Below are 22,501 nucleotides of genomic sequence, written 5' to 3' on the forward strand. Positions count from 1 at the left end.
TTCAGGGAAGGGGGCAGTCACCAAACAGGGTGCAGCCCAGCGTACAGCTCAGACCCTGGGGGGGAGTTGATGGAGTGTGCGGCAGGGGGCGGGGCCCTGGGCTGTACCTGATCCTGCGGCCTTTGCGCCCTGCGGTGAGCTCATGTGCCCTCTAGGAGTGTCTCCGCGGGCGGCCTTGGCTTCTGTTGACACCTTTACAGCAGCACTGATTTGATTTTCCACCTGCCCCACTGGGGCTGGAGACCTGAAGAGGAAGGGAGAGGGTCTCCTGCCCCTGGCTCCGCCTTGAGTGAGTGTGGGTGAGGGAGGCCCTCGTGGCTCTGAAGAGACGTTGCTTTTAAGGGGCCCTGCTTCTCACTAGTCTCCTGTGTGTCCCCAGCCAGGCGGCCTTAGCTGACTGTGGTCCGGTTGTCCGGGAGCCGCAAACCTGCCTTGTTAGCCGCAGGCCGGGGCGGTTAATGACGGCTGGGGAAGGTGGGCAGTTAACAAGGACATTGCGAGCCTCACGATGAAGCCCGATAATTATTTTCCTGCTGGGCTCATGTGGATGAAACTGTTTGGGCTTATTAATCTGTTACGGATGGTGCGGTGGCCAGGCGGGAGCTCGCAGCGTCATGGAGGGTGAGAGTGCTGGTGGGCTCTGGGTGCCGGCCCTCCCTCCCCAGGCACTGACCCTGCCTTTGTCCCTTGCTGTCCTCAGGATCCTTGCCTCTCTGCCCTGCTTCTCGACAAGCTCCCGGTACCTGGGGCCCTGCCAGCCTGTCGCCCAGAGGCCGAGCGCCGCTGTGACGTCTGTGCCACACACCTGCAGCAGCTCACACGGGAGGCCATGCACCTGCTGCAGGCCCCTGCCAGCCACGAGGACCTCGACGCCCCCCATGGAGGCCCCAGCCTCGCACCCCCCAGCACCACGACCAGCTTGAGGGACACGCCAGGACCAGCGGGTCCTGCAGGGAGGCAGCCAGGCCGAGCCGGGCCAGACAGGACCAAGGGGCTGGCCTGGCCCCCCGGGCCCAGTGTCCAGGTGTCTGTAGCACCTGCGGGTCTTGGAGGGGCGCTGAGCACGGTCACCATCCAGGCCCAGCAGTGCCTGGAGGGCATGTGGAGTGTCTCGCGGGTCAACAGCTTCCTCCCGCCAGTGTGCCTGGTGAGTGTCTTGCTCAGCGGATGGGGGCTGCTGGCCTCCTCGTCAGAACTGGGCTTCCTTCGGGGGTCCCTGTCCACGTTGAGTGCCATGCAGTAAGGCTTCCCTGAAGGGAGGGGACTGCAGGCATGGGGGTTCCCCAGACACTCCTGGGGCCCCACATCAGATGCACCCTTGATGGTGCACAGCAGCTGTTCTCAGGTCCCTGCCTGACTCAGGGAATACCTTCTCTGGGAGCACGTGCCCCTCCCTGTCTGTCTTTTGAGACTGGGGCTGAGGGCCCACCAGTGCCCAGCGCAGGACTTGGCGATGCACAGTGCACCATATGTAGATCGGGGTTCACCAGGCAGATGGAGTAGGAGGACCCTTGCGACAGAGTGAGGGCCTGTGCGGAGGCCTGGGGGTGTGAGGCATCCATGGACGTCGAGCGGGGGACCAGCAGTTGCAATTGCTGGAGAAGCCTCCCTGCATTGCCTGCCCCTGTGGCACCCCGGGGGCAGAGGTACATGTGGGTGGCTGTGAAGAGCCCTGTTTCTGCCTGGTACACTGTCTAGTCACCACACAGCAACCAGCACAAGCTCGCCCTTCTCCCTTGGTCTCCAGGCCTGGTGGTGTTTCCAGGGGCAGACAGAGGTGCGGAGACCCCATAGTCTCTGGGGCAACATTGGCCACTGATCCTGAGGCCAGGCAGACCCTGCCCTTGCCTTCTGGGCTCTCGGCCTCCCTGTGACTGGTGAGGTGGCCTGTCTGGACATCAAGATCCTGCCCCAGCTGGGGGCTGGCCTTGGCACTAGCTGCCCTGGCAGTGGCTGCTGGGCTGGTCCTTCTAAGGCTGCTGGGCTGCCCTAGGGGTCGAGGTGCATAGAGGCTCATGGGAGGAACTTCTGGACACCCCCTGGGTCCCAGCTGGTGTGATGATTCCCTTGCGGCCTCGGCACCCACACCCTTCCACCTATGAACTCTGTGGTGAGGCCAAGAAGAGGGAGCCCCACCCTTGCCATGAGGTGCCTCCTGGCCCCAGAGCTGAACCCCACCCTTGCCATGAGGTGCCTCCTGGCCCCAGAGCTGGGCATCCTGGGAGGGGTGGGCGGGGATGGGGCTGGGGGCTGTAGCAGGTGAGCTGGGCAGCATCCTGGAGGAGGTCTCATTGAGCTGGGCCTGTGTGGAAGCATCAGGGGCTGGGCCTGAAACCCAGGATGGTGGGCACAGGCACCTCCGTCTCCTGCTCTTGTCTCCCTGGGCCACTCGGCCTCACTGCACCCTGCCCGTGGCTGAGGGTCCCAGCGGGTGGGGGTGGAGAAGATCGCAGGCCCCTTGCTGGGCAGCCCTGCTGGTGGATGGCGCACCATGAACGGCAGGCATTTAGGCACCCTCTCCCAGCGCTGTGTGCACATTGTTCATGGCCAGGGTGGGTGGGAATGGATTTATAATTAGACAGCAGTCTGGGCGATCAATAGGGAGATTCTTAGAACCATAAATAGAACTTCAGGATTCAGATGAGGTAATTTCCCCTGAACTAGGGCATCGATCATTAGCGTGGCCCTGGAATGTTAATGGTGCCTGTTAGACTCTAGAGTTAAATACTTGTGGAGAGACGCACTGCAAATCTCCACCGCAGACCGTCAACCACCCCTGGGTTGAGTGAGATTGTTCCAAGGCGAACGCTGATCTGGGGCCAGCGGGTGGGACGGGGGTGCTGCAGCCACCTCTGTTACACGATGTGGAGAGGAGGGGCAGGGCCCAGCCATGGCACTTTGGCCTCGGCCGAGGCTTGGCAGGGGATGCTGAACGTGGCTGGGTCTGGCCAGAAGGCTGGTCCTTGGAGGGGTGGTGGGTGGCCCAGGGCTCCCAGGGTGGGGCCTGGAACATCCCACATCTTGAGCATCCAGAGACTCCTGGGCTGTGGAGCCTCCTGGCAGGGCTGTCCAGCGGTTTTTTCCAGACTGTTGGACTGGGGCAGCGCTGCCATTGCAGAGGGCAGAAGCTGCCCACGGAGCCTGGCCCTGTGCCTGTGCCCCGCCCCTCCTGCCCTGAGAGCTCTGGACAGTGGTCGTGGGGGCCACTCCAGTGCCCTGCATGCACCACTGGAAGCTGCCATGGTCTGGGACATGCTGCGAACCGTGGCCCATTTCACGCTATGAACTGAGCTGCGAGACCGAGGCTCTGGCCTTCAGAGCCCACAGGGGTTGCAAGTGGCACCGTGGACCTCCACAGAGGGGCGGCCCGGCGGGCAGTGCGGGGTGCTGGAGGTGTTGGTGGTGGCCCTGAGGAGCTGGGGTGCCTCCGTACATGGAGATTGGGTGGCACCAGCTTGGGGGCTCCTGCCACCCCTGTGCTGGGCTGCAGGGGCTCTGGAGGGTGTCCCGTGGTCCTCACGGCTGAGATGGGCCAGGCAGGGGCAGATCTTTGAACTCAGGGCTGTCCAGGCCCTAGGGCCCTTTGAGTGATGAGGCTGGAGCTTCGCGTGGGTGGGTGAGTCTGCCCCATGGGGCTCTGCAGGGTGGCGCACATCCATACCCGTGCAGGGGTGACGCTGGCAACTGAGAGTTCGGCTCTGAGCCTCCCTGGCCGCTCCTCAGCCCCTCCTCCTCCCTTTGTCCCCCACTTCTCAGCACAAAATAGCACCCAGTGAGGCGTTTATCTGGGGGGCTGGTGTCTTTCACGGGCCAGAACCTTACAGATGCGTTTGGGCGTGGAGGGCTCCTAAGAAGAGGGTTAGCTTGGCGTCTCCTAAACTGTGCTCCATGGAACCCTGGTGTTCCCCGAGGTCGCAGGTGCTCTCTGCTGGCCGCCTGGTGCCTGCTGTGGTTAGGAAGCTCCCCGTGGGGTGGGTCCCGCGTGGCTATGCTTGGGGCCCTTGGCTCTGCGCCCCTCGGCCTCACGCTCCCCTCTCTCCTGCCTTTCCTTCCGTTGCTGCTGTGGCGCCTCCATCACATGTTCTGTTTGGCCGCCCGCCCCCCCTCTCTTCTGCCCCCGTGTTGTGGTCTTCCCTCTCGCCGTCCCCCCCCGCCCCCGGCTCTCGCTTTGCCAGACGGCTTCTTTTGGCATGCCCGGGCTCTGCTTCCGGCAGGAATTGGCAGTGGCCGTCCCGGCGGATGGGGCGGTGTCCCGGCAGCGCGTGGGATGGTGGAGCCGAGGCGCGTGCCGGACTCCTGAGACAGGTCAGTGTGGGGAGGCCCAGCTGGCCGCAGGCCTGCACCGTTGCTGGGCGGGGCCGGAACCTTCTGGCCGGAGGTGGAGTGGCTGGCCTGAGATGGGGGAGGGCTCGGGCCCTTTGGGAAGAGGGTGGAGGGGCCGGGTGGGCTGTAGTGTAGCAGCTCTGTCGCTGTTGTGGCCCCTCCAGCCTCGGTGCCCCTGTTCAGTGGAGGAGGCAGGGTGTCCTGGTGCCTTACTGGACACTGTGATCGGGCCTGGCCCAGGATGCCAAATGTGGCCCCACGGTGGTGCCATCGCAACGAGCCACCTGTGGGTGCAGCGCTGGCTGGGGGTGGTACGGCCCCGGCCCCCAGGAGAACTGGCCCTGGGTGCTGACTGCCACGCCCAGGGGTGCTCAACCAGACCCAGCTCTGCTCCGGGGTCTCAGGACCTGCTGTTCACGTTGTAACTTTAAAGATAACTGTTTCCTGTCTGCTCAGCAAAGGAGTTTAGGCCTTTGATAGGGAGCACATACATTAAGTGATAAAATAGAATTCACATTTGAGGTGAGGGGAGTGGCTTGGAGAAGGAGAGGGCTGGCTGGGCTGGATTCATAGGGATGTACAGGAGTTCCAGGCCTGCGGGCTGGTGGTGGGGTGTGGTGTGGTGGGGTGTGGTGTGCTGGCGCAATGTCCAGTGAGCTGTTCCAGGTCCCAGGTTCGCCCTTTTCTGTTACTGGGCAGTCCTTCTGGAAGCCCGGAGGAGTGGCTGGTGCCTATGGCCCAGGGGGCACCCAGCTTCCATCCAGCCTAAGTCTTGGGGCTCCCTGTGACGCAGATATGGAAAGGGGCCCGGAAGCTGGTGCCGGCCGTGGGTTGGGCAGAGTGGTGAGCCCCTCCATGGTGGTGAGGAGGGAGACTGTCTGGGACGGCAGGGCCTCCACCTGGAGTGTCCCTCCTGGGTCCCGGGGTGGCTTGTTCTACTGATGTGCCGTGCCTGGCCTCTGGCCTGTGCCACTTGGGACACCCTGAGGATGCTGGGCCCTCCAGACCAGCCCACGTCCCCTCAGCACGGGGACCCCAGTCCTCTGCTAGCCTGGGCACAAAGGATGCCTCAGGCAGTGGTTATTGATTGGACACTTGGGGCCGAATGACGCTTGGCACCTGGATGACCGTGACCTGACCAGGCCATGGTGCCCGAGGGGGTCCTTGGAGAGCTTCGGGCAGTGGGCCCCTGGGGAAGGCGGCTGGGGCGAGGGGTGGCCAGGCTGGAGCAGGCTGCCTTCCCTGCCCTGCCTGGGGTTGCATCCCCCCACGCCGCCCAGGGCCAGGTTTGGCCTGAGGGTTCGGGGTCCCACGTGTCTGGGAACGGAATGTGTGGAGGTGGAGCTCACGTTTGCTGGGCTGTCCCGGGCGTTTAATTACGTTTGTGCTTCATTATGAGGAGGCCTCCCTTTCTGGGATTTATTTGAGCTAATGAGTTGGAAATGCCAGAGTAGTATTTCTGATGGGGGAGCGCCATACGTCACCATACGTGGGGCAATTAGTGCTCCTGCCAAATAGTTATTGTGGTATTTCTCTAATTATGCTGCGGGTGCCCCCAGGAGGCTCAGGGGTGAGAGGTGGGGGGTCTGTGTCTATCGGTCTTGACCAGTGTGATCACTGGGATTCTGGAGTTTGATGGGGGAGAGGCGGAAAGTCTGGCTCCTGGGCCACCATCTGCCTCCCTCTCTGCCTCCCAGGAGTCCTGCTGGGGCAGACCACCCACACACCCCAAGCTGGGGATGTGACCTCAGGGCCCAGGCAGGCCTTCCCCACTGGCCTCTCTCCCAGCCCTGATTTCTGGGGCCTTCCCGGCTTCACAGGCTGGGCCCTGGGGGTGCAGAGCCCCCAGGAATGTGCTGGGCTCTGGGGTGCCCAGGCCTGTCTCTCCCACTCCGGGTGCTGGGGGCAGTGGTGTATCTGCGCTTGCATTCCTCATACACACTCTCTCCTTCCCTCCAGGCCGAGGCAGCGGTGGCGGCCGTGGCGGTGGCAGACACGGTCCGAGAAGGCCCCCCTGTGGCCGGCCCTGATGGCTTGTCGAAGGCCTGGGGCCGTGGTGGAGCCTGCACATCAGCCCTGGTCACCCCCACCCCGGGCTCAGTGGGGGGCTCCACAGGCCCCTCAGCTGCAGCCTCCTTCTTCATAAGGTACGTCCTGGGGCTTCCTGGGCAGCCTCGTGGGCGGGGCCCCATGGCCCAGGCTCTGGGCCCCTGGGGACCTGTGGGCCGTTCCTGGGGGAACTCGGGCATGCGTGCTGTCGAAATGAGTGGATGGGAAGCTGCTCAGACCACAACTGCTGAGCTGCTCGCAGCCTGCCAGCCCCTCGGGCCCCATGCCCGATGTTGGGGGGCATCTCACCCTCGGGGGAGCACTGCCAAGGAGGGGCTCTGTGGCCAGGACCCTGCCTGAGTTGGAGCCTGGTCCCTGCCTCTTCTGAGCTGTGCAATCTTGGGCAAATCAACTAACCTCTCTGTGCCTCAGTTTCCTCCCGTCAGCTGGGCTCTTCCTCATAGAGTCGCTGTGACTGCAGCAAGAAAATGTCTGTGAAGTCCGGAGAATGTGGCCCAGAGTGGGGCAGCTCAGCTGTGGACATCGGGGGCTGCCCAGGGCAGGCGCAGGCTGGGGCCACGGAGAGGACAAGGCTGGCCTTCAGGCAGCACAAGGGGCGGGGCAGCAGGGCTTGAGCGGGTGCCCACGGTGCCAGCCGGGCTTGTGGTTGGCAGGTCCAGCTCCACCAGGAGCATCCCACACTGGGGGACCATCTCTGACATCACTTGGTTCCTTTCCCAGGCCCCGAGCTCAGGGTGCCTGGTTTCTCTGCGCTTCCCCACGCTGATCCCCACCACTGCCGGAATGCCAAGCCTGAGGCCCTGCAGGCACCAGGTCCTCGACCGACTGGTGGTATGGACGTGGTGGGCCAGGCAGAGGGAACAGGAGAGCAGAGGTGGGGAGGGGGAGTTGGCATGGAGGGGCGTGGCGTGGGAGCCTCCACTGGGCCCTTCCCGGCAGGGCCTTTGGTCCTGGGACCCGTGGCAGAGCCTCCTCTCATCCTGATGGTGTAAGGATGAGGATTACAGGATGTAATTGCCATAATGCCTGGTAATGGCAGGCCCAGCCGCGGGTCAGTGTCCCATTAGCAGCCCCGCACGGGTGCTGATAAGCTTGAACATGCATCACACCCGGCGGCCAGAGACGAGGGCATCTTATCAGCGCTGGCCCTGGGGACTGTGTGGTCTGATTGCAGAGTGACGGGGCATATGATTAGGGCATTGTCGCACGCCGTGTGCCGGGCTGAGGGCTGATGAGCGCACCACCGCGTTGGAGCACAGCCAGGCCGCGCACGTGACCAGGGTGGCCTCAGCGCCACCCCAATTAGGTGCCGAGAGCACGGCTGGCTGGGACCCTGCTGGGAGCAGATGGGGGTCTTGCCCAGCCTGCTCTGGGGTCCCCCGTGTGTGTGACAGCACACCCCGTCACAACCCGCCTAGTCCTGAATTAAAGGGCCTGTGCGGCTGGTCTGGGCACAGCCCTGTGGCCATGCTCCTTTGGGTCCTGTTTGGCAGGAGGATTTGAAACGTGGAGACTTCCGGAAAAGAAAGAATAGCTCCAGTGCTGAGCGCTCCCCCCGTTCCTGATGCTAAGCCCCTGGTGCCAAGGAGGGTTCCTGACACTGGGAAGTAAGGGTAGGGTGTCGGCCCCCAGGCTGGCGCGTTGGTGACCTGGAGCCCAGCAGAGCGGCCCTGGCTGCCTTTTGTTTGGGAGCCGAGGCCGGTGCCGCTCCCCAGCCGCTCTGCCTGCTGACCTTGGGAAGTTACCATAGAAACCAGCGCATCGGGCTGGGGACCCAGAGGCGGGTCTCCCGAGGCGGGGGCGCTGCCGGCTGCCATTACTTCCAGCCTGTTAGGCACCCTGGGTCTCAGCAGCTTCTGCGAGGCCACAGCAGGTGGCAGGTCGTGGGTCAGGTTGTGGCAGGGGACGTCCTGGCAGGTGGGCACTGTCGGTGGGTGCCTGACCTGGGCTGGGGTCAGTGGTGGGTGACCTCCTCTGTGGGGCTGCAGTACCCTGAACCCTCGGGTGAGATCAGAGAGGGTGTCCACTCCTGGGTTTTGTGGGTGTGGGGCTGTGGCTCTGAGTGGGGACGAGTCTACCAGGAGACAGTGGAACTTCAGCCCCTGCCCCGGGGGTCTTGGGCACATGCTGAGGGTACCTTCTGTGCTCCCACCTCCACCCTCGCAGAGGACCTGGGAGGGGGTGGCACTGACCCCAGCCCCTGCTCTGCCCTTGGGAAGTTTCTAGTCTGGAGGGACCGAGGGACACCTCTGTGCAGGCAGCCTTAGGTGGCAGCACGGGACCCCTGCAGGAGCCGGGGCAGAGTGGCCTCTCAGGGAGCGGGCTTTGAGGGTTGAGTAGGAGTCTGGCAGGCAGCATTGCCAAATGGAGACAGAATGGGGTGGAGGTCAGGAGTTTAGGTTTTTAAATCCTGTGGGCCTGGGGAGTCTCAGCTCTGCTGCTGCCCACAAGCACCCGCAAGCCCGGCTAGGGCACCAGCCTCGGGCTGCCCCCTGATCCTTCCAGTGGCCTCTGGGCTCCTCATCTCCACACGGGGAAGCTGGGATGTGGGGTGATCCCATGGGTGCCCGGGTACCCGAGTTTCGTTAATGCTAACGGGCATAGATAGAGCAGGGGCTGAGCCCTGTGCCCTCACCCCCTGGGTGGGGCCTGGGGGAGCTGAAGGGACTGAGGCAGCGCAGCTGTGACAGAGCTTGGCATGCTGGCCCAGAAAGTGTTCGGAAAGGTGGGGCGCGTGGGCCAGGTGGCTCCGTGGTTAGGAGTTCTCCAAAGGCTCTGGTGACCCCTGGGGTTAGGAGTTCCCTGAAGGTTCTGGCAACTCTGATGACACTGTCTGAGGCCCCGCTGGTTTGTGCCGGCGCTGGGAGCCTCTGCAGTGTCTCCTCTGAGGTACTTCCATCATCATACTCTCGCTTGCTGCCATGCTAGTATGGGGGTCCCCTCCAAGACCCCAAATCAAATGTCTTCGAGAAAACTGCTAAGGGAGGTTGCTTCCCTTGGGTGGGGGGCACCTCTTGGCACTCGCAGGTACCCAGGCCCCCCACTCCCCACCCCACTGTGGCCTCAGCAGAGCCCCCCTGTGTCAGCCTGGATGCCCAGGCCCATGGACGGTCAGGCTGGCACCCAGCAGAAGTGCAGCGCCTGGGGGGGAGTGCACTGCCCAGAGGCTTAGCTGGGGACCCGCATGGAAGGCACTGTCTGGAGAGGTTTCGCCACCTGTCTTCTGGCCTGTGGGTGAAAATCCAGGACACAGGAAGTGCGGGCCACAGCAGGGCTGGGAGTTGGAGGGGCTGATGCCTCAGTCCCCAACTGCCTCCAGCTGGGGTCCAGGGTCCCCTTCGCAGGTCTGCAGGACCCAGCTGGGGTCCCCCAATGCCTGCCCTGGTTCCTTGGTGGGGCAGGTCCGGCAGGTGGCAGGTGCCCCTGGGGTGAGGTGGGGGTAGGGAGGGTGGGGCTCCGTCCACCAGCCTCACACGGCCCAGTGTGGAAGCTCTGTGTTGGCCATAACTGATTCCTGCACGCGACAGAACAGGCTCGTGTGTCTCCTTGGGGTAATTAAGGGCCTCGCCATCAAGGCCAACTGCCTGTGAAATTACCCTCTTGTTTGGAAGAGGTGATTTTTCTCTGTAAAAAGGAAAATATTTCCCTTTCTGTTGACATGAATTAATGGCCAGGGCCAGTGAGCCCAGGCAAGGCTGTGGGATTGCAGCAGGACACCTGGTGGCTCTGGGGTCCGTTCAGGTGCCCACTGTCTTGTTTCTCCTTGCTCACGCATGTTCTGAGCGTCTTCTGTGAGCATCTGCCCCCAGACCCCCTGCTGGCAGGGACACAGCTGTGTAAACTGGTGTCTCACAGCAGGGGGTAGTTGCTATAGAAGCAGGAGGCGCAGGGGCTGGGGATACCCATCTCAGGGCATCAGGGCAGGCTTCCTGGAGGAGGTGTCCTGTGAGGATGGGGGCCGTTTATGCAGGTGAAGTTCTTGCTTTTCTGAGTCTTCCCTTCAGAGTCAAACCCCTCAGACTTGCCCACTGAGGGCCGCCGCTGCCTGGCAGTGTTGGGTGTGGGCAGTGTCTGCTGTGGCCTGAGGGGGACAACCTCACTGCTCAGAAAGTAAGTTCTTGCCTCCACAGGGCTGGGGGCCCTCAAGGGCTGTTGAACCCAAGCGTGGTAGCCAGGTGGGGGCTGCTGTGTCTGACGGGCGTTTCCATGGAGGCCTGAATTTCATCAAAGGAGAAAGTGCCCGTTCTGGGGTCTCGTTAATGCAGTGACAGGCCTTTGAGTCATACCAGTGAGGTAAGCCTGTAAAAGCAGGCACTGGGAGGGCCCAGCGGGCTGGGGTGCAGCCTGTTGGCGATGGGCCCCAGGAGGAGGAGGCGCCTCAAGTTAGGTCAGATTGTGTGGTGGAGATGTGGGGCAGACAACCTTCCAGACTTCCAGGGCTGGTGGAACCACAGAGGACGCCGGGTCCCAGCCTCTGTCTAGGCGGCCTGGGCCCTGGGTGTGCCCGCTGTGGCCCAGGCACACCTGAGGTCTGTGCTGCAGATGCTGCTCCTGGGAGGGTCACTGGAGGGGCAGAGCCCTCGTGGCCTTTCGTGTGGCCGACGGGGCAAAGGGCCAGCCTGGTTTTGGCCCCTGCAGACCTAAGGCTCCAGCCTCAATCTCCCTCTGGCCTCTCCAAGTGCCGCTCCAGTCTCCGGTGCTCGCCCGGCCTCCGTGTCCCCTGGAAGCTTGGGGGTGTGGGTGCCGATGCCCTACTGCCCACAGCCTTGGGTCGCAGCTGGTATCCTGACCCTGCCCAGCCTAGGGAGGGGCTGCAGGGGAGGGTGGAGGAGCTGGCTCTGGGTGGGTGTGACCTCCCCCCGTCCACTTGAGGCCGAGCCAACACCCTCCAAGTGAGGGCCTGTGCTGGGCGTCCCCCTACATCCATTTCCAGAGGAGGAAAGGGGTCCAGGGAGGCTCCCTCTCTCTTATAGGGGCCACCGTGGGGACCGTCCTCAGCCCCGCCTGTCCAGGTAGGCTGGGGGGCTTCCCACCTGCACCTGCAGGGCCCTACCCTTCCCCGCTCCCCGCCCGAGAAACCTAGGGTCCCAGCCTTGGAGCAGCGCCAGGCAGCAGAGTGGGGCAGCCCTGTCCCAGTCCTGCCTGCTACATGCGGATGTTTCCCAAAGCAGGGCTGCAGCTTCTTCCCTTGCGGGCAGCTGGCAGGAAGCTGAGGTGTAACCCAAGGTCGTGGGGTGGGGGGTCTGGAACAGGAGGCTGAGGCTGGGGTGGTGGGCGGGCAGGAAGAACCCCAAGAGCAGACACTGGTGAAATCCAAGCCTCCTCCCACCCGTGCCCCCAAACGGGCAGATGCAGCCCTGCCTGCCTGCCTCTGGCCTCGTGAGGTCCAGGGGTCTCAGGCACACAGGCCTGGGCCCCAGGATGCAGTTGCCATTGCCTCCCCTTGCAGGCCTCCCTGCCGCGTTGGGCCCCACCCTGTGTGGCTCAGCCGCCAGAAGGTCACGAACCCGGGACCCCAGTGATGCCGGAACCCTGAGCATGTGCGGCACGGGGCGGCCATGGGCCCCGACCCCTGCTCTGACTCACACCTGCATCCTGGGGCCCAGGCCTGTGTGCCTGAGACCCCTGGACCTCACCCGGCATCACCAGCATTTTACCCAATACCGTGCCAGCTGTGGGCAAGGAGCCCAAGTCCCCGAGGTGGCGGGTGGGCTTCCCACACCTGGAACTACCGGGGCTTCTCCTGGGTAGCCCTGGGTTTGGTTCCTGGGATTCTTCCTCCTGGCACCACCCCCCCCCCCCGGCTCCACATCTTGCCTGGGTGGCCGCAGGCACCGCCCGCCACTGCCCCATTAAGGACTCCACCATGTGTGGTAGATTACTTTTATTTTCCACGATGACACCTCACTAGGAGGAAAGCCATCCCTGGGGTCTCTTAAAAGACAGCTCCTATTCAAGATGAAAGAAGTTAAGCAAAACGCCAGCGCTGCAGCCACCGCAGTGGGGCAGCGAGAGGCTGGGCCCAGCTCGGCCCGGCTCTGGGGTGCAGGTCCTTCCACATTGGGGTCAGTTTTAGGGAGTTAAGATAGACTTGAGAGGCCGAGGGCTGTCGGGGGGCGTGGGGCACGTTAGGGGACAGAGGAGCCCAGGGTGGGTCGGCAGAGCGCAGGTGGGCAGCGTTCACCACACCTGTCTCCGGGTGGCATCCTGGCCTCTGGCCCGCATGGGAGCGCCTCCTGTTGGGAGATGGTGACACCCAGTGTGTGTGTTCGTTCACCCCTGTGGCGTCCTGGTGTCCCTGTGCTGGTGGGTCCACAAGCCGGGTTAGGGTCTCTGGGTGCCTGTGGCAGAAAATGTGCTGGGAGGTGTGGGGCCCTGCAGAGGTGGGGTGGGTGGGCCACAGAGAAGCCACCCCAGGGAATGAGTAGGTGTGGCACAGTGATCTGACCTGGGGACACATCCCCAGCAGCAGGGTTAGCACAGCCAGGGCTCAGAGGCGCGGCGGGCCTGTACTGTGTGTGTGTGTGCGTGTCTGCGTGTGTATGTCTGTGTGTGTGCGCATCTGTGTGTGTATGTGTGTGAGTGTGTGTGCGTGTCTGTGTGTGTGTCTGAGTGTGCGTTTGTGTGTACGTGCGTGTCTGTGTGTGTGCGTGTCTGTGCGTGTGCATCTGTGTGTGCGTGTCTGTGTGTGCATCTCTTTGTGTGTGTCTGCATTTCTCTTTCTCTGTGTATCCTTGTCTCTGTGTGAGTGTCTGAGTATGTGTGTGTGTCTCTGAGTGTCTGTGTGCCTGTGTCTCTCTGTATGTGTGTCTCTATGTCTTTATGTTTCTCTGTGTGTGTTTCTGTGTCTCTCTGTGTTTCTGTATGCATGCATGTCTCTGTGTTTCTGTATGCGTGCATGTGTCTCTGTGTTTGCCTGTTTCTGTATGTGTCTCTGTATGCGTATGTCTCTGTTTCTGTATGCATGTGTGTGTTTCTATGTGTCTGTGTGTGTCTGTGTTTCTGTATGCATGTGTGTGTCTTTGTTTCTGTATGCATGTGTGTGTCTTTGCATGTCTGTGTGTCTATATGCATGTGTCTGTCTCTATGCACATGTGTGTCTCTGTGTCTCTATGCGTGTGTGTGTGTCTCTATGCATGTGTGTGTCTCTGCATGCATGTGTGTGTCTGTGTGTCTCTGTGTGTTTTTGTATGCATGTGTGTGTCTGTGTGTCTCTGCATGTGTGTGTCTCTGTGTCTCTGTATGCATGTGTGTGTCTCTTTGTGTCTGTATGCATGTGTGTGTGTCTGTGTGTTTCTGTCTGCATGTGTGTGACCGTGTGTCTCTGTGTCTCTGTGTCTCTGTATGCGTATGTGTGTCTATGTGTTTCTGTATGCATGTTTGTGTTTTTGTGTGTCTGTGTGTGTCTCTGTAGGGTGTGCATGTTGAAGTCCCCTGGCAAGTCCACCCCAGTGGCTCCCAAGCATGCACTGGCCTCCCCTGGAGGGTGTGTTAAACCCAAGTGTCAGCCTCTCCCCGGGAGGTCCTGTGGTCTGGGGACTTTGGGAGACTCTGCACCTTCTGGGAGTTCCCTGGGGCCACTGTGGGTGCAGGAATCCCCCACCCCTGGCGGTGCTGGGGCAAGGCTGAGCCTCAGGGTGGGCTTTGGGGTGGGGAGGCGCTCGCCCTGGCTGAGGGGCAGGGTGGCAGCGGGGGCACTTCCCAGCAACCGTGAGTGGCAAGGGTGGCGGGGGCCACAGGGCCCCAGGAGCAGGGCGTGGCTCTAGGGCCTCAGTGATCGGCAAGGGGCAAGGCAGCCTCACCTGGGGCCTGGGGCCTGGGGCGTGGTAATCTTGACAGCAGCATTAATTGAGCCCCTCCTGTATGTGGTCACTGTGCTGGGTGCCTTGAGTGTGTCAGTTCATTAGGGCCACACAGAGGCCTCCATTGTCACCTCATCCCACTTTGGAGATGTAGAAACTGAGGCACAGGCAGGCCAGGTAGACGTGCCCAGGTCACAGCTGTGCATGGCTGACCACAGCCTGGGCATCGGGTGGGAGCAGGTTTCACTGTCCGACCCCCCACAGCGGCTACGGGTGGGGGATGAGGGCACACCCCTTGGTGGGGGGATGGCATTCAGTGCAGAGCACGGGGGGGGGCACTCAGCCTGTGTGGGTCGGGACCCTGTCACAAGCTTGGTCCGAATGCTGGGCAGAGCCCCCAGGGCAGGGACGTCACGGAGGCCCCAGCCTGAACCGTCCACTGTAGAAATGAAGTGCAGGCCTCCCAGCCACATTTTGGGCTGTGTTTCCTGGGATGGTGGCTGATGAAGTCCCAGGGTGGGACTGCCTGGTGACTCGCAGGCGGGTAACAGGAACAGCTGCTGTCACCCACTACTGATCCTCCCTCTGCCTCTCCTCCCCAGGGCTGTGCAGAAGCTCAGCCTGGCCTCCAAGCGGAAGAAGCCCCACCCACCACCGCCTCCAGCCACCCGCGGCACCTCCACCTACCCCACCGACTTCAGCGGGGTCCTGCAGCTGTGGCCACCCCCGGCGCCCCCCTGCCTGCTCAGGGCCGCCTCCAAGACCAAGGACAACCCTGGCAGCATCGGGAAGGTAGATGCAGCCCCGAGTTCGGGGCCCTGGGTGGGGAGGCCAGAGGCGTCTGAGAAGACGCAGGAGGGGTGCGGGAGTGGAGGGGCTGCCACTTCCTTCTCTGGGTTGGATAAGGGTGGTCAGTGGGGTGCCATGGGGAGACTGAGGCTCAGGTGGCAGCAGGGAGCCTGGGAGCCTGTGCTGGGCTGGGACTGCGGGGATGGGAGGGGAGTGGCGTGTCCTAGGGGTCCCAGGGACATGTATGTACTAGGTTCAGCGTGGGGCGGGACAGCCAGGTCACGGGACTCCCAGGGACTAAGGGTTGGGTTTGATCCAGGGAAGCCCCTTGCGGAGGCTCCACTGAGACGCAGCCCTGAGGGGGCTGGGGGCAGGAGGGGACTCTGCTCTCCAGAGTCACCGTGTGCAGGCGGGCCCCTGCCATGGGAAAGCGGGATGTGCGATGCGTTGATTCTGGTGCCGCACACCACATGAGAAGACTGTGGCCTGTGGAGGGCACAGGGCCTCCATCGGTGATGGGACAGGCTAGCTCCTGGCTGCCCCCGGAGCTCTGAGCCTGGGGCCTGTGGCTTGCTGGTTGTGCCATCCGAGTCTTGGAGAAATATCTGCCCTGGCTGGACGTGGCCCTGTCTTGTGCTGGGAGCTGGCAGTGCCTGGTTCGTGGGCCCATTGAGTCAGGTGGGCTCTTCGTGCCCATGGAGGGTGGGAAGTCAGTCACATAGCTCTGTGTGTGCCCCCGGTGGCTTTTTCCTGCCCCTCGGCCTGCTCTGCAGCCAGCCCCCTCCTGCCCAGCACCCCGAACGCACTGCCTGGTGTCTCCAGGCCCGGGAGGCTCTGTACCCCACATGGGCCATCAGGTTCCGTGCCCCTCGGGACTCGGAGCATGATTCCCAGGGGTTCAGCTCTCCAGGGACAGGGTCTGGAGGGGACACTGTGCCCACGTTGGAGATCCCCTGGCAGAAGGCCCCTGTCCCTGGGCCTGGGGGTACCACAGGCCCCTCCCACTGCCCTAGCTGTACTGGGTCTAGAGTGCCAGGAGCACCCCCCGCTGTCCTGGTGAGAGCCTGCTTGACCTTCACAGCTCTGTAGTCCTGGAGGGGCCTCCTGAGCACCCACATCTTGGGACTTTGTTAGAGCTCAGGAGGTGTCAGGCTCGTGGGAGGGTTCCCAACATGCTGGCTATGGGGAAGGGCTTTAAGTGACTGTGTGTCTGGCCCCGCCCTCAGTGGTTCAGTTGCTGGGGGCTGTGCCCCCTGCCTGCCCGGTGATGTAGTGAGCATTGTACTTGCAGCCCCTGGAATGCTAATTTCAGTGACTTGAGCCCCCCAACCTCTCCAGGCCAGCCCTGGCCTGAATTGACAGTGGCTACTGGTCTGGGGCAGCGGTGGGTCCCTAGGGAGGGCCACTGTGGGGTATAGGGGCTCTGGGGTGGCCTGTGGGGCAGACCTGACAGCTCCTACCATCTTCAAGGCCATGGCGGGTCCGGGTGGGGGTGTCGGGCGGTTGGCACCTTGGAGCTGCATGTGTGTCCAGAGGGGAGTGTGTGGTGAGACCACCAGGAGCCTCCTGATCTCCCTGACTCTGGGTCTCCACCCTGAGCACCCCACCAGTTGCCGGGGTTTGAATGGATCGCTTGTCCCTCTGGGCACTGGTTTCCGTTTGTGGTAAGGAGGGCTTGGCGGGCATCTGGCATCTCTGTCCTCCAGAGGTGACGTTCTGCATCCGAGGCCCGGGGGCAGGGGAAGCTGTGTGGCCTGGAGCGGGGACTTGTCATTGCTCCGCTGGGGTTGGGGCAAGGCAGGGCCTGGGGTGAGGCAGGGGTGGTGGGTGAAGCAGAGTTGGGGGTCTAGGCCGGGGGTCACTGCCTCCCTGGAAATCTCTTTGCCTAGCACTGCCGGGGGTCTGCGGGGAACAAGGGGGCTCCTGATTTCTGTGTGTGTGCCCGGCACGCTCTGTTTCTCCACAGTCCCCTGGGATGCCAGGCCAGTGGCGTCAGCCTGTGTTTTGGGCCCAGGCCTGGCTGGCTGGGGCACCCTGGGTCCTCCCCACCCTCAACAGTCCCCTTGAGACAGGGCAGGTGTGTGCTGGGGCCAGGCTGCCGCTGCCCTGGCCATGTGGGCTGCAGAGCTGTGCCGAGAGCTCAGGAGGACGCTGAGGTCAGGCGTGGGCGGTGGTGGGCAGGCAGCATCCAGGTTCCCCACCTAGCCTGGGATCGGGGCCCTGGCTTTGGCCTGGGCCTGGCACTCAGCCTGTTTGTGCCATCCAGTTGGGGCAGGGGGCAGAGGAGTCAGCAGCTCCTTCAGGAGCCTGCAGCACTTTTCCCAGGGCCCTGCGTTTCTTAGGGGACAGCTTCTGCCCCACTTCCTCCTGGGGGCAGCCTTGGCCGGGCTTCTCCCTTCTCTCCATGGCAGTCACACCCCCACCCTGCTCCGGAGCGCTCAGTGCTTCCCCAGCAACAAGGAGCCCTGGGTCACCAGCCTTCCAGCCCCTCCACCCTCCACACCCCCCAGCTCCCCAGGTGTTATTAGTACTAATGTCACATAGTCAGAAATGCCGCCTGAAAGGCGTTTAATATTGTCACAGAAAAGAAGTTAGATTACGTTCAATTTCTGACATTAATGTGCCACTTAAGATAATTCATCTCATTGTGGTATTAAAAAAGACATCCCTGTCTGGGTGGGTGCTGAGCAGCGCCCCTCCCCCTCCCTGCCTGGGCTACCTCTTTAGAGCTGGAAGCCCTTTTTAAATGCAAAATGTGTTTTTTTCTCTCCCAGGCAGCTATTCCGTGGGGCTTTGTAATATCTGAACATTTAGGGGAGAGGCTTGCTGTGCCTTCTCCTGCAAAGACCCTGTCATTTCCCCGCAGTAATGACAGGGTTCTCTCTCGGCAGACAATGGCCTGCGCTGGGACCGGGGCAGTGTGGAGCAGGCTAGATGGCCGGTGCCTCCACTGCGGGCTGCTCCATCCCCTCCCTGGGGAGGCCCGCACCCCCCTTCCTCCTCGTTGTGAGCCCACTCTGGGATTAATGCCGCTGGTGGAAAGGGCAGCCGGCAGACGTAGAGAGCCAAACGGTGGGCCTCTCCACGCCACTCCTTCACGCTAGGAATTCTCTCAAATCTGCAGAGCCCATTTGGCTCCTGAAGTGGTGAGGAGTTCACACTGGAAAAAAAATTGCCAAAAATTACCGGGAAGTGCACGTTTTCGTCTGCTTTGCGGCAGCGTCTGGAAATGAAATAGTTTTGTTCACGTCATCGGGGGAATAAAAGAATCGATTCTCGCCTAATGGAGCCCAGGTTCTGAGTAGTACAATAGAAAAGTGTTTCTTCACGCTGCTCCCCAGAGAGCGGGCACTCCCGACTCCAGCAGCTTGCATATCAGTGTGCCCCGTGCCCAGGGGAGTAGGTGGCGCCTGGTGCGAACTACCCACGGTAAACCAATTTTGCCGGCGTTATGTATCTGTCACTTACAATTAAATCCGTGAAAAATATTGGCTCTGAAATGAGTCTGGGGTAATTTGATTTACGCTGTAGTGGAGAAATCAGAGATTTCAGCGCAGAGTGGACTGTGGTGTCCTCCAGCAGGAAATGGGGCCTGTCTCTGGCTCCATGTTGGAGCCCTGGTTCAGGGTGGCCCTCGTGTGCGCAGCCTCTGCCGGGTCAGAGCCGCCGCCTCCTGGCATCGACGCACCAGACCCACCTTTGTGGGGTGTCCCTGCTGTGCGTGGGTTTCGGAGTGTTTGCAGTGATTGCTCTGGGCTCCAGCATCCTGGGTCCTGCCCCTCCCCGGCGTCTGCCCCCTCTCAGGGTGCTGGGGCTAGTGTCAGGGTCTTCCCGAGTCCGGTGCCTGTGTGCGGCCCAGTTTGGGATCTGTGTGTGTGTTTTGGAGACGCCATTGCTTCTGCCCAGCACCAGGGCTGCCTGGTTCCCTGCTGGCTCGGGAGGTCAGGCTGGAAGCCCAACCCACCCTCAGCCTGCCCCCCAGCCTCAGTCTCCCCAAGCCTGCAGTGGGGCCGGTGAGGCCGAGGCGTCAGAATTTGTCTCTTCCCCTGGATGGGATCCTTCTTATCTTGCCCGTCCCCGTTTGCATTCGAATGGGCTTCCCCCTGCTTTCTGCTGACTCTAGTCCGGCAGGCCACAGGGTGCCAGCGTTCGGTTCCCTCAGCTGGCCCGGGTCGGAGGCAGCCATGCCCCTGGATGGCTCCCCTGGCAGCACCAGCCCTGTGCGGCTCTCACACCTCTGTGGGGCAGTTCATTCCCTTATCTTGCAAGTGCTCCCCCTCAGCCTGGGGAGCAGCCTGCGGGGGCTGGGCCAGTGGGCCGTGCTCCTCCCTCCTGCCCTCTCCTGGACTGAGCTGCCCTGCAGGACCTGAGCGTCCGTCCGTCTTCTCACGGAGGCGCCTGGAGCCCGCCGCCCCCTCATTCTCTGTGCCGCACATTCGGTGCTGACAAGCTGTGCACCGGCCTTGCGTCTCGCCGGCCCTCACCTTGTCCCTGCTCTGCTGACCTCATACGGGATCTGCGCTCGCCTGGAGCAGGGGCGCGGTGTCCACATTCCTGCGGTGGGGGTGCCAGTGTGAGGCCTGGCCCGCTGTCCCCACCTGAGCTGGGCCCCACCTGCCCTGTAATTAGTGGCCAGCTGGGCGGAGGCAGCTTCTCAGGTGCCGCCCACCTCTGCCCCAGGTGAAGGTTATGCTGCGGATCTGGCCCGCACAGGGGGCCCAGCGCTCGGCCGAGGCCATGTCCTTCCTGAAGGTGGACCCTCGGAAGAAGCAGGTGATCCTCTACGATCCCGCCGCCGGTCCCCCAGGCAGCGCAGGCGCCCGGCGAGCCGCCACTGCTGCAGTTCCCAAGATGTTTGCCTTCGACGCCGTCTTTCCCCAGGACTCCGAGCAGGTACGGGCAGGCGGACTGGGCGTCCTCCCAGAGACCCGGAGCCGTGCTGCTGGCTCAGCACGTGGGTCAGATCTGCGCCCGCTTCTCCATGCAGGGCACAGAGGAAGCGTGAGCGAGGGGCCCGCTGCCTGCGGCGCCTGCCTGCTTACCTCCCTCATCGGCCTGGCCGGCGTCCTTGGGTGTCTCCACCCGCCCCTGCCAAGTCTCTGGGCCAAGTCCACAGGGAAAGGCCTGGTTTTCCGGAGCCCGCCCTCCCGGGAAGCTTTCTGCGCAACTGTTGGGCTCTGGGCTCTGGGGGCGCCCGGTGCTCCCTGCTCCTGCTGAGCTGTGCACCGTGTGTCTGCGTGTGCGTCTCTCTGCGCGTGGTGGTCTGCCCCTGCCCCCCGTGGCTGGACTTCTGTGCTTTGCGGGTGTGTGTCTGCACGTGTCTGGCCAGTCCATCCTGAGTGTGTCCTGGGTCCTGTTCTTGTGTGTTCTGTGCTTTCGTGTGCACATGGGATCTGTCCTTGGTCCCAGGTGTGCAGCCCAATCTCCTTGTGGGTTGACTGCCTGCATGTGCCAGGACAGACCGGCCTCAGGCCCACAGATGTGGCAGAAGGAAGGGGCCACAGCCCTGCCTGATTCTCTGTGCCCCCCCCCCCAGGCCGAAGTCTGCTCGGGGACCGTGGCCGACGTGCTGCAGTCGGTGGTCAGTGGGGCTGATGGCTGCATTTTTTCCTTTGGCCACATGAGCCTGGGTAAGCACCCTTGCCCCACCCTAGATGGGTCCTGCTGCTGGCCATCCCCTCCCATCCTCATCACGGTGGTTGCTGGCAGCTTCTGGTGGGAAAGGAGGCTGGTCCTACACATGGGCTGTGGTGGGCATATGGGGTGAGGAAGGTGAACCCCTGCAGAACTAAAAGGTAGAGGGCTTAGGATGGATCCAAAGAGGCCCCTAAGATCTCAGTGCCCCTGGTTGGCCCCGGGGACCCCAGGAGCCATAAGGCTCCTTGCGTGGTGTGTGGTGGGGCCTGACGCCTGCGTGGCCCCCAGGCAAGTCATACACCATGATCGGGAAGGACAGCTCACCCCAGAGCCTGGGCATCGTGCCCTGCGCCATCTCCTGGCTCTTCAGGCTCATCGAGGAGCGCAGGGAGAGGACGGGCACCCGCTTCTCCGTCCGGGTCTCAGCCGTGGAGGTGTGCGGGCGCGACCAGAGCCTGCGGGACCTGCTGGCCGAGGTGGCCCCTGGCAGCCTCCAGGACACCCAGTCTCCGGGAGTGTACCTGCGGGAGGACCCCGTGTGTGGGGCGCAGGTGCGCCTGCCTACTGTCCCACCTTGGGGGAGGGGGGCTGCACTTGGCCCTGAGCCGCTGGAGATGCCGCAGCCTCTGCCTTTCCTGCAGCTCCAGAACCAGAGCGAGCTGCGGGCACCCACGGCCGAGAAGGCGGCCTTCTACCTGGATGCGGCCCTAGCGGCCCGCAGCACCAGCCGAGCGGGCTGCGGCGAGGACGCCCGACGCAGCTCCCACATGTTGTTCACGCTGCACGTCTACCAGTACCGCATGGAGAAGTGCAGCTGGGGAGGAAGTAGGTGCCATGCCCGCACTCCGGGCCCCTGTGGGATGCGTGTCAGCAGAGACCCAGGCACAGGGGCCCGTCATCCAGTGGCTCCTGGGGATGTCCCTGGCGGGGTCCCCAGCTTGGGCCTGGGGTGGGGATGTGGAGCAGGGTCTGGGGGCCCCTGGCCACACCGTCATTTGCTTGCCTTGCGGTTCCAGTGTCCGGAGGCCGCAGCCGCCTGCACCTCATCGACCTGGGCAGCTGTGAGGCGCCGCCTGGCAGGGCCGGGGAGGCTGCTGGGGGTCCCCTGTATCTGTCCCTGTCGGCCCTGGGCAGCGTCATCTTGGCCCTGGTTAACGGAGCCAAGCATGTGCCGTACCGGTGAGTGTAGGGCCTGGCAGGTGCCGACCAGGGTGGTCCCTTGGTGACCTGGTAAATCCGTGTCTGGTGTGCCCGGCGCTGCTGTGGCCCCCAGCTCTTCAGGGCTTTGCTCCTCCACTAGCTGACAGGCCTCGCTGCCCTTGGGCTGCCTGGGGCCCCACGCTGGGCTGGTGCCGGAGCTGGGTGGGAACCAGCCTGATCCCAGGGCTGCCCTTGGCCAGCCTGGCCCCAGGGCTGCCCTTGGCCAGCCTGGCCCCAGGGCTGCCCTTGGCCAGCCTGGCCCCAGGGCTGCCCTTGGCCAGCCTGGCCCCAGGGCTGCCCTTGGCCAGCCTGGCCCCGAAGCTCCCTTCCTAAGCCCTTTGCGTCTGAACCGCCCCGACCCCCAGGGACCACAAACTCACCATGCTGCTGCGTGAGTCCCTGGCCACCGCCGGCTGCCGCACCACCATGATCGCCCACGTGTCGGATGCGCCAGCCCAGCACGCGGAGACGCTCAGCACCGTGCAGCTCGCCGCCCGCATCCACCGCCTGCGCAAGAAGAAGGCCAAGGTGCTCCCCACCTCCTGCCCGCCCCATCTCGGGGCCCTCCAGGCTCCTGTGTTCTCTGCAGGCCTCTGCTGGCCTGGTTGGGGCGGGGGTCAGCAGGTGGCCTGGAGCCTGGGTAGATGTCCTGTGTGTTCTGGTGTCACGAGGCTATGCCC

General features: G+C 63.1%; 1 protein-coding gene across 4 annotated transcripts in view; it reads left to right on the forward strand.

The window, feature by feature from the left end:
- KIF26A (kinesin family member 26A) overlaps positions 1-22,501 on the forward strand; it is a 43,819-nt gene that overhangs the window by 14,565 nt on the left and 6,753 nt on the right. For 2 of the 4 annotated variants that reach the window (XM_054449457.2, XM_054449458.2), the window contains exons 3-11: positions 701-1,147; positions 6,283-6,470; positions 14,798-14,987; positions 19,665-19,877; positions 20,521-20,614; positions 20,910-21,172; positions 21,263-21,446; positions 21,638-21,800; positions 22,187-22,349. In XM_054449457.2, the coding sequence (XP_054305432.2) occupies positions 701-1,147; positions 6,283-6,470; positions 14,798-14,987; positions 19,665-19,877; positions 20,521-20,614; positions 20,910-21,172; positions 21,263-21,446; positions 21,638-21,800; positions 22,187-22,349 (1,905 nt within the window). Of the gene's footprint in view, positions 1-700; positions 1,148-4,185; positions 4,306-6,282; positions 6,471-14,797; positions 14,988-19,664; positions 19,878-20,520; positions 20,615-20,909; positions 21,173-21,262; positions 21,447-21,637; positions 21,801-22,186; positions 22,350-22,501 lie in introns of those variants that run through there. The other 2 variants (XM_054449461.2, XM_063652085.1) reach the window with 2 other exon arrangements.

Source organism: Pongo pygmaeus, chromosome 15 (assembly GCF_028885625.2).
Source record: "Pongo pygmaeus isolate AG05252 chromosome 15, NHGRI_mPonPyg2-v2.0_pri, whole genome shotgun sequence".
Taxonomy (NCBI): domain Eukaryota; kingdom Metazoa; phylum Chordata; class Mammalia; order Primates; family Hominidae; genus Pongo; species Pongo pygmaeus.